General features: G+C 40.8%; 1 protein-coding gene across 3 annotated transcripts in view; it reads left to right on the top strand.

The window, feature by feature from the left end:
- The window catches only part of LOC124629722 (protein decapentaplegic), a 19,849-nt gene extending 11,152 nt beyond the window's left edge, over window positions 1-8,697 (top strand). The window contains exons 1-2 of one of the 3 annotated variants that reach the window (XM_047163238.1): window positions 4,773-5,015; window positions 7,407-8,697. In XM_047163238.1, the coding sequence (XP_047019194.1) occupies window positions 7,424-8,533 (1,110 nt within the window). In that variant the 5' untranslated portion in view covers window positions 4,773-5,015; window positions 7,407-7,423 and the 3' untranslated portion in view covers window positions 8,534-8,697. Of the gene's footprint in view, window positions 1-4,772; window positions 5,016-5,941; window positions 6,751-7,406 lie in introns of those variants that run through there. The other 2 variants (XM_047163240.1, XM_047163239.1) reach the window with 2 other exon arrangements.
- The last annotated feature ends 1,315 nt before the right edge of the window (window positions 8,698-10,012 follow it).

Below are 10,012 nucleotides of genomic sequence, written 5' to 3' on the forward strand. Positions count from 1 at the left end.
TGTGAATAAAGGTATCGATTTAGGTCGATCGAAGTTATTGAAAGCTTTTGTCAAGACCAAGTTTATGTTTTATGGGCTTATTGCAATATAGCCAGATGTTTTATTAGATCGTTTACTACTCCAAGTTGTATTTATTGCCAATGTTCATGTTGAATGCAAGTTTAATGTGCGTAGGTGTTGTTTTCTTGTAGGATAATGTTGTGTCGCGAATTTCTCATAATAAACTTAAAAATACTGAAAGAAAAAACAGATATTGAAATGTTCACATAAACTAAAATGTTTCTAGCATAATGAGATGGGTAGGGCGGTTCATGACATGCCTCATATTTTTTATCAATTCTTTTACATGCAAGTTCAATTAATGAATTTAAGAATTAATCATAAACTCATTAGAAGTTTCGAAATACTTAATACAAGTCTAAACAGTCAAAAAAGGCACATATTTTAATGTAAACGCAAACAAGATAACAGCTTTAGAATTTTCTTAAGCGACTTTGCACTACGTGACTGTGCAAAGTTTACACGCGAAATTACAGTAGCAAGCGCATGCCCCACTATACAAATTACACGACACTTAACCCAATTAATCAGTTGAACGTACTGTTTACATAGCTCCACAGATTCTTTACGTCGTTCTATTTCAATATTTGAACACCATCTGTTAATGTGTTCTAGAATTCTAATTTGTTAAATAAATATTGTTACTTCGAATACCTGCGGCTTGTTACTGATTGATGAAGATTAAACTTATTTACAGGAATTCAAAACACTCCAGTTTCGATTCAGAAAATGGAGTAGCTAAATACTTAACAAGAAGCATTTATCTTCTAATTCCACAAAGTGTCGACTCATGTTAAAACGGTGCACGCCAATTAGAGTTCTCATGACAAAGAAAAATCACATAAAAACGAAACCCAAGACGTGACGTGTCGGTGTTAATTTCCTTTAATCCTATCTTGAACGCTAGACAAAAGGAGAACTGTCAATTACTGTGGGCATTTTATCCTGGGTATCATTGAAACACAGGAGGAACGTAATCTGCAGCTATTCCCGTCGGTCGTTGATCTAATTGAGCATTTGAGCGGTGCGTGCGTGCTAATGGACTAATTGCGTATATGAAGCCGTGAATTGGTGAGTCAACAGCAGGACGCGGCGGTCGTGGGAGGTAGACGGCGTGGCTCCGTCCACTCCGCTGGCATACTTCGTTATCGTAAAACGTGATTTAGACTTACTTTGATAGTAATCGATAGTAAGAATAGGCCTTGTTGTCTTGCTCGAGCTTAAAGCGCGGAGAGCCTAGCTTTTGTTGGGTCGCGACGGTTTCTTATAAGAATCTTTATTCTGCTTTGGTAATTCTCACTAATGTATTTCTACATACCTAGAAAGACATACATTTCTACATACTCAGAAGCAAAGTTGTAGGACATTGACACTTAATGATTTTGTCCGATGAAATGAAATAAGTCAAGAAGAAAAGTACCTACCTCTACAATGTTCTTTCAAGTTTCAGATTAAAACACTCAATAAAAAAAATCTGAAACTGAAAACTGAATTGGAATACAAAACCAATAAGATGATTGGACTGCGACTTTAAAATGACAAATAGTTGTATTTTTCATGACGAACAGTATTTGCGAAACTGTACATTATTTTTTCAGTAAATAATAGGAATTATTTAGAAAAGCCTCGTCAGTTAATAAGTTGATCCTTACTCTTCTTCCTATCTCGTTCCCAAGTAACTTGGAATTTGGCTTTAGCAGGGCGATTGTAAGCTATGTAAGTCTGGCGTGCCTAATACAGACTTGGCAACTTGATGCTTTGGGTAATCCAAAGTGCTGGCAAAATAAAACATGTACTTAAGTTCCTCAGTGAATAATATTTGATGAAAAAAATGCTCTATGTTGTAGAGCGATTTATGATTTTTATTTATTACCTACGTCAAGATATTGAACTTTTATCTATAACTGACAAGACATCTAGTTTTGCAACAATCTATTATCCAAGTTTGACATTCAAGTATTGCCATGTCATCGTCACACGTAATTAATTTACAGTTTGCTTTTGATATTGTGAATATATTCTTAAAAATCAAGCAATTTATTGGTTTCCAAAATCAAATTATTTTGAATCCAAGAGACCTCTGACTCTACTACTCATTTATTCTCTTTAACATCGATGTAAAGTTCAAACAGTTTGACAAATACTTAAAATAACGACTTAAAATTGATCATAAACTATCCATTAAGCCAACAAAATAAGAATTTGCTACAAGTTCTAAGCAAAGTAACTTGGCAATGTTTAAAATCCAACGGCATACGTCGCGATAGATTTAATATCAATTATTATTCTATATCTTCCGAATAAAAACTGGTATAAAGTGATTCTAACTTTCGCTACCGTCAAAATACCTCATATAACGGCTCCAAGCGACACGCGCCAAAAAAAGAACATCGGAACAGCATTATTTGCGCGTAACGGCGCGCGCGCAACTCCGGTAGCCGCGGTGCGCGGTGCCCGGTAGCACTCAATAACTTGCCGAATTTCATGCTCACAATAATTATTGCGGTTAGGTCGTATTTATGAACACTCATACTAAATAATAATTGAGGTTTATTATTTTTCATAAAAACGCAGTTGTAGCGGTATCTCATTTTGATTGCCTATACAATACGAATGCACCAAACTTTTGTTTGTACTAAACTGCTAGGATTTTTGTTATAAAGGAAGCATCAGTATTTTTGAGATAAACAAATTGTTGTAGGTATATAGTGTTCATAATGTAACATTGCTGGTTATTTAGTAAAGGTTGTTTTAAGATAAAATATTTCCCCTTGGTCGTCCGACGGGAAGACTTTCATAAAAATGTAACGGTAATATCCGGATGGTTGTTTGATATTCTTCTCCGCTGTATAAATAATTGACTCACTGACGTGTGAGTTTACATTTGCTTCTAATAGTTTTATAGTTGTTACCTAGTTTTTATACTGGCGTTTGATTGCTTTAGGCAAATAATGTTTTACGATTGCGGTGAGACTCAAGTATCTTGCATAATTTACTAGTGTAAGGAATTTCGGACGTCATAAGTTTCTCCTAGGTCTCAATTAGTCAGAACATTCTTTCAAATAAGCGCTAAGAAACCATCATCACAGCCAAGCCATAAATTTCCTCATAAAGTCCGCTTTTTGCTCTAATAGGTATAATTAATATTATCCAAACTAATATTATAAATGCGAAAGTAACTCTGTCTGTCTGTCTGTCTGTCTGTCTCTCTGTCTGTCTGTCTTTTCTTCACGCCTAAACTACTGAACCGATTTGTGTGAAATTTGGTACAGACATAGTTTGAAACTTGAGAAAGGATATAGGATAGTTTTTATTACAAAAAAAATAAATAAAAATAAAATTATTCCGGACATATAGCGCCATCTATTGGTCAAATCAAAAATCTGCTGGTAGTCACTATTCCACGCGAACGAAGTTGCGGGCAAAAGCTAGTTATCCATAAATAGATTTATTGCTACAGAGTAATGGTTATTTGTATTTAAATTTTCAACATCGTTTATCATAGCACGACTTCACATCTCGCCGGTCTGAATAGCACTGTCCATTTCAGATAATATATAAGCGCAATAAATGCCCAGAGAAACTTGACCTATCACACTGTTACGTAAGACAAATCAAACATAACTGTGTTAATGTTACACCTGTTTCATAAAAATACAGTTGAGATACATCTGTGAAGGCACGTGGGTCAACATGCTCACCTGAAACTCTCGGCGGCATTGTTCACGACACACTCATCGTAAAGACTCGCTGCTTGCGTTTTATCTTCGCAATATTTACCCAAGCACATCTCATTGTTATAACTTTTGTGGCAGCTGCGTCCTGCATAAGAGAAAGGTATAAAAACAACTACGCATCACCCATTATCTGAAATACGTGAAAAAGACAACGGCCGAAGTATTAGAGGAAGCGCCTCGTAAATGATAAGCTTTGTGGCTTCTTATCACTTCGACTGAGTTTGGTGAGTGACTAATGCTTTTATTTGAGCTCTAAAAGTTTACACTGTTTTGACAGTTCAGAAATAACTTTGAAAAGAATGTTAGCTGTAATGGTTACGTCACACTCACAGTAGGGATTCTGGCTTCATTTCGTTTTGGACCAGTGAAATACCTATATACTTTAACATTATATATCTATCTATAACATGTTTTTCCTAATTTGTAATCAAAAACATGTGCTTCCTATAATGTAGAGTCACTTGTTAGTCCATTTTGTGAGTAAAGTGATTGAGTATTTATGTCACGTTTCTAGGAACCATTTTGTTTATTCCCTACAAATTTGCGTAGCGCTCGTAGCACCGTAGGCCTAAAAATTTGAATAGCTTTAAACGTAGATCGTAGCCCGTAGTCATTGGTAATTTCTTTTCCTCATATTTTCTTTTCTTATGGGAATTGTGTGACAACGTCGTGTGTAGTGGTGCTGCTACGCTCATTATTTCTGTTGAGGATGAATATACTGGACCAAAGTCGTTCGACGTTGTACAGCTCTGGTGTAGGAGGGGTGGTAAGTGTCTGGGTGGTGGTAGCAGCTATAGAGTGTCGGGTATCGTGGGTGGTGGTGGTAGTGCGTGGTGAGGGTTGTTCCCGGAGTGCGGCAGTCATGTTGGCGGAGGGCGGGGCGGGCAGGGCGCGCGGGGGCGGGGCGGGCACGCCCGCGCCGGCGCAGCGCGGGGCCGGCGACGCCGCCGCGTCTGCCGCGCCGGCCGCTCATTCGGGCCGCGAGCGCAGCGCCGCGAGCACGCGATGCGCGACACTGTAGCCCCGCACGCACGAGCGCGCGACCACTCCCGCGCGCCTGCCAGACACAGTGATGTTACCAAACTCCGCTGTTATGTGCCATCGGTTCGGTCGTGAACGAGTGCCACTCCATCTGTTTCCCAAGCGTTGACTGTGCGTTTATTCGAGGATATCGCGGATTTTGCGTACCCGTCGACGTTGGATGCGTTAAAATTTCGGGTGAGTGAGAGAGGCGAGCGGTCGTGCGCCCGCGGCCGGTTTGACCGCATTATTTTCGAAATACGTACGCCGCAATCCGGTCGACCGCGCTAGAACGATCAAAACATTATAACAAAAACATATAAATTCGGTGACGTTAATGTATTTTTCCAGATCAGCCAGTATTTTCGTGGTATTGAGCACTTTCACAAAAAGTTGTTTTTGTTTAAATGTGTGTTTGTTTGTTTGTTTTGCTGTATTTAAGGATTGAAGATTGTTGTTGGTCTGAAGTTTTCAGAAAGTTGTTTAGTAATGATGTGTAGGGTGAAGCTGAGCACAGTTTCAGCAAACAATCGGGAGTCTATAATATGTTGCGAGCTAAACAGCGCGTACAGTTAGTCGCAGCAGCACGAGACGCATCCCGTTGATGTCTTTTACTGAACGCTTTTGGAAAGTGCTTGAGCGATATAACCATGTTTATATTTGGTGTTTGTGTAACATCACATGTGATTTTGGTTTCTCTTCATTTTAATATGGTGTGTATCGACAAACATGCATTTTTAACTTAAATGTTTTACTGTCTTGTATCGAACGACTAGCAACGTGTATTAGTGATAGTGTAACGGCGCTTTAGATAAGCAAACAAAGTAAATACTAACTAAATTGCAGAATTCATTGATATTTAGCTTTTGTAGAGGTTGTCACTCATCTACATTTAAATGTTTCGCGTCACATGGTCACCTGTATGTTGATAATCCCCACCACCTGCTACGACGTAGAGATGTTTCGTTGAGGCAATCTATTCTCAAAGTTTAATTGACTTATTTACGTTTAGGAAATTGGGTTAAATTCAGAAGTCCTCTTTTGATCTTTACATAATTAAATTGGTTCAATTTGTTACAAATGCTAAGATAAATGTTTGTTGTTTCTCGCTGCATTCGCATAATCTCTGGTTTCTTTCAGTGTTAGGATTTTCGCTTGTAAATTACCGGGACGAAAACACTCTTGTATACAGATGCGCGGAAATTCCAAAAGAGTAAACAAATGAATCGATAAGATTATAAACAGCTGTGTTGTGGTCGGCGATGTTGTGCGAACATTCAAGCGTTACTTGATATCTTTGTAAGTCTAGGTTTTTTTCTGTACCGTGTAAATTAATTTTCATTTTATGTAAAATGTAGTAATTAACTGTCTAGATTCTCCTTTTATGCTCGCTTTACTAAAATTAGAAAATATTCATATATTTTCAATATTAGATTATTTTCATATTTTAATGTCAACTTAAACAACCCTTCACGCGACGGGCTTGAAATGATGAAAATTAAAATGAGCTCTCCAATTTCTAAAACTGCTTGAAACCGCTTAAAAATTATGTAGAGATAGGGATAAAAAAAGTTCTACAATGAAAATGCCGGTGAAAACTCTGAGTGATAAGGAAGGTGCTTGACCTATGACGTGGGATCATCATCACCAGAGGGCGTGTCCTAGATCTCAAATAAAAATAGTCATCATCGGCATCCACTATCAGTCATCGTTTGTCTCTGGTCGGCAACGTGCGCGTTTATCTGATACCCTCTTAATGAACAACTTGCGCCCATGTTTACTCAATCTTTCTCATTAATCAATAATTGCTCGACCATAAAAATTTACAAACAATTTTCCACAATTTAAAATACTACAGTGAACTATCCGATGTTTATTCTAAATAACAATTCGTTTAAAATTTCGAAATTAAACTGAAAGATATCGGAACTCGGTAGGTACCAAGTTACTATACATAAGTTTGTACAGTTTTACTTTAATGTGACAAGTGGTTGAAACTCGCTTCTCCACTTGTGCGCGCTGACCGGTACATGTCTACTCAATTGAATTAAATATGCATGAGTATATTACAATGTATGTTAGTGCATTCATTAGAAGTACACCTAGAGATAAAACGACTGCCGGTTGGACACAGTGTTAGCCTTTGTTGGATAACCAATTACTAGTAAAATGCATCAGTGTTGTAAGTTCCTTGGAAATTCTTACTCAGTTTGATTAGAGACAAGTCAACGTGCTGCCTTTGTAATCTACCATAATTATAGAAATCTCTACACGGTATAGAAACGCAACTTCTCTCCGCTCATAATGTAGCTTTGTTATAACCTATCATTCTAATGATGTCGTTTATTGACTAGTATTTAATATATTAAACCTCCATCTAGATGCATTCTGACTACATAAGTGCGTGCGGCTTCCAGCATCCAGTGATTTTCAATTAAATTGAAATCATGAATCATGTTGTTTTTAAAGTTCCGTATACTTTTAAACACTATTTTCAACAGTATTTTCTATAAACAACAAAAAGTTTACATATTCTGCTTTCAGTGTGTATTAGTCATCATGTATTTATTGATTTTGTCTTGTTTACAGGTGGGTCGAGGAGAATTATGCGTGGGGCGTGCGCATGCGCGGTGGTGTGCGCGCTGGTGGCGCTGTGCGCGTGCGCGGGGCTGGACGAGCGCACGCGCGGCGCGGCCGAGCGGCAGCTGCTGGCGCTGCTGGGGCTGCCGCGCCGGCCCGCGCGCCGCGCCGCGCCGCCGCCCGTGCCGCGCGCCATGCGCCTTCTCTACGAGGCCGACGGCGCCATCCCCGCCGCCGCCGCCAACACGGCGCGCTCCTACCACCACACTCCCACCGAGCTCGACCAGCGCTTCCCCGCCGAGCACCGCTTCCGGCTCTACTTCAACCTGAGCGGCATCCCCGGCGACGAGCTGGCGCGGGGAGCTGACCTCACCTTCCAACGAGTCGACGGAGTCACGGGCGCCCAGCGGCTGCTCCTGTACGATGTAGTGCGGCCGGGCCGTCGCGGCAAGACGGCGCCTATCTTGCGGCTCCTCGACTCAGTACCGTTGAGGGCCGGTAAAGGCGTCGTCACGGCGGACGCGCTCGGCGCCGCGCGGCGGTGGCTCTCGGAGCCTAAACATAATCATGGACTATTAGTGCGTGTGTTAGAAGAGGGTGAGCAAAATGTAGACGCTAAACAACCTCATGTGAGAGTGCGGAGACGTGCCACGGAAGAAGACGAGGAGTGGAACACGCGGCAACCGCTGCTGCTGCTGTACACGGAGGACGCGCGCGCCCGCGCCGCGCGGGAGAGCGGCGAGACGCGCCTGGTGCGCAACAAGCGCGCGGCGGCGGGCCGACGCGGCCACCGCGCGCACCACCGCCGCAAGGAGGCTCGCGAGATCTGCCAGCGCCGGCCGCTCTACGTGGACTTCGCGGAGGTCGGCTGGAGCGACTGGATCGTGGCGCCGCACGGCTACGAGGCCTACTACTGCCAGGGCGACTGTCCGTTCCCGCTGGCCGACCACCTCAACGGCACGAACCACGCGATCGTGCAGACTCTCGTGAACTCAGTGAATCCGGCCGCGGTGCCGAAAGCGTGCTGTGTACCGACGCAGCTCTCCTCTATTTCCATGTTGTATATGGATGAACTAAATAATGTGGTGCTCAAAAACTATCAGGACATGATGGTGACGGGGTGCGGCTGCCGATGACGAAGGCGCCCCCCACGCCCAGTGCGGACCTAGTGATAACTCGTGGACCCAGTGTACATATAGTGACGGCCTCGAACATTGTACATACTTATTTGTGTATATATTCGTGTAATTATTATTTTATTAAAATGCAGATGTAATAAATGATGTAATTTTAAATTGTATCTGACTATTTATTAATTATTATAATTATAACCCTGGGGAAAAATAATGTACTAATGTGAATTTGTACTATTGGGAATTTGACAAGACAGATGAATTGATAAATCCGTTTAGAATTCATATGATCATGTGGTCAGTTTCTGTCGTACCTAATAAAGTATGGGCAGAGGAAATAAGTATGCTATCTTGCCAAAAATCATTCGGCAAAATACATTTGTCAAACACCATACAAGTCATACACAAATACGAACAAAAGCACAAGAAGAGTATTGTTTACAAGTCACCTTCAGAACAACCTGAATGCGCTTCAGTTCCCCTTAGCCGAGCCTAAGGCTTATGTTATGTTAAGCCTACAAACGCCGGATATAAAGGTCATGTTCAAGTTAGTCAAAACGCTTGGGGTCATCTAGAGGTTCGTGTCACACTAACCTCGGCGCAAGGTTGCGATGAATGAAACACATACAAACATGCCAATGTTACCGTATGCTCGCAAACGCATGGTGTAGGTTACATGGTTATAGAAATAAATGTATGTAAACTGAAACATAATTTTTTGAACTTTTCTAGTTTCCCGGTGTTGGGATCTGAAAGTATAAACAAATATTCGTCTGGGAAGCTCAAAGCTCAGATAAAGGGTTTATTTATTATTTGAAAATACTCTACTCAGGTGACATGTTAAGGTTACCTTGTCATGACTTGTTCATCATACTAATGCTTCAGCTACCAAGAAACGCAAAAAATGGGCGAAGAAATAACTCGACGTATCAATGAGCAAACAATATGGGAGATAACTGAGGGAAGTTCTCTCAAGTAGAGTCATAAAGTGAATGATCAAAAACGCGGATCCTTAAACCCTAGTTTTCGATTCAGCATCTGCGACGCCTAAGTCCCTTCTATCAAAAAGTTTAGCAAGGCATAAGCTTAGAAGTAATTTTTCTTTCAGTGATAAAAAACCAGAAGGCTACAGCTTCCAAATACTTGCTTAATACACAAGTAGATAAGTTATATTTAATCTAAACCACAACAACACTATAAAAAAGCACATTGAAACATTTACATCAAGCAATGACAACTTAATTATTCATATCGATCATTTATAACGATCTAATGCTAGACTTCCGCTCGGAAGTTTGTCAGCTCTAACTGGATGCCATTGAACCACTGCACTGTTACTAACCTCACGACGTACCTAGACATATCATTATGATACAAACGTACCCACCGTATCAGATACTACACACTACTTAATTCGTTACTAAAAATAACTCCACCTAAATGGATCACAAACGTGATCTGCAGCACACAAACAAAATGTTT

Source organism: Helicoverpa zea, chromosome 4 (genome assembly GCF_022581195.2).
Source record: "Helicoverpa zea isolate HzStark_Cry1AcR chromosome 4, ilHelZeax1.1, whole genome shotgun sequence".
In the NCBI taxonomy this organism is placed as follows: Eukaryota; Metazoa; Arthropoda; class Insecta; order Lepidoptera; family Noctuidae; genus Helicoverpa; species Helicoverpa zea.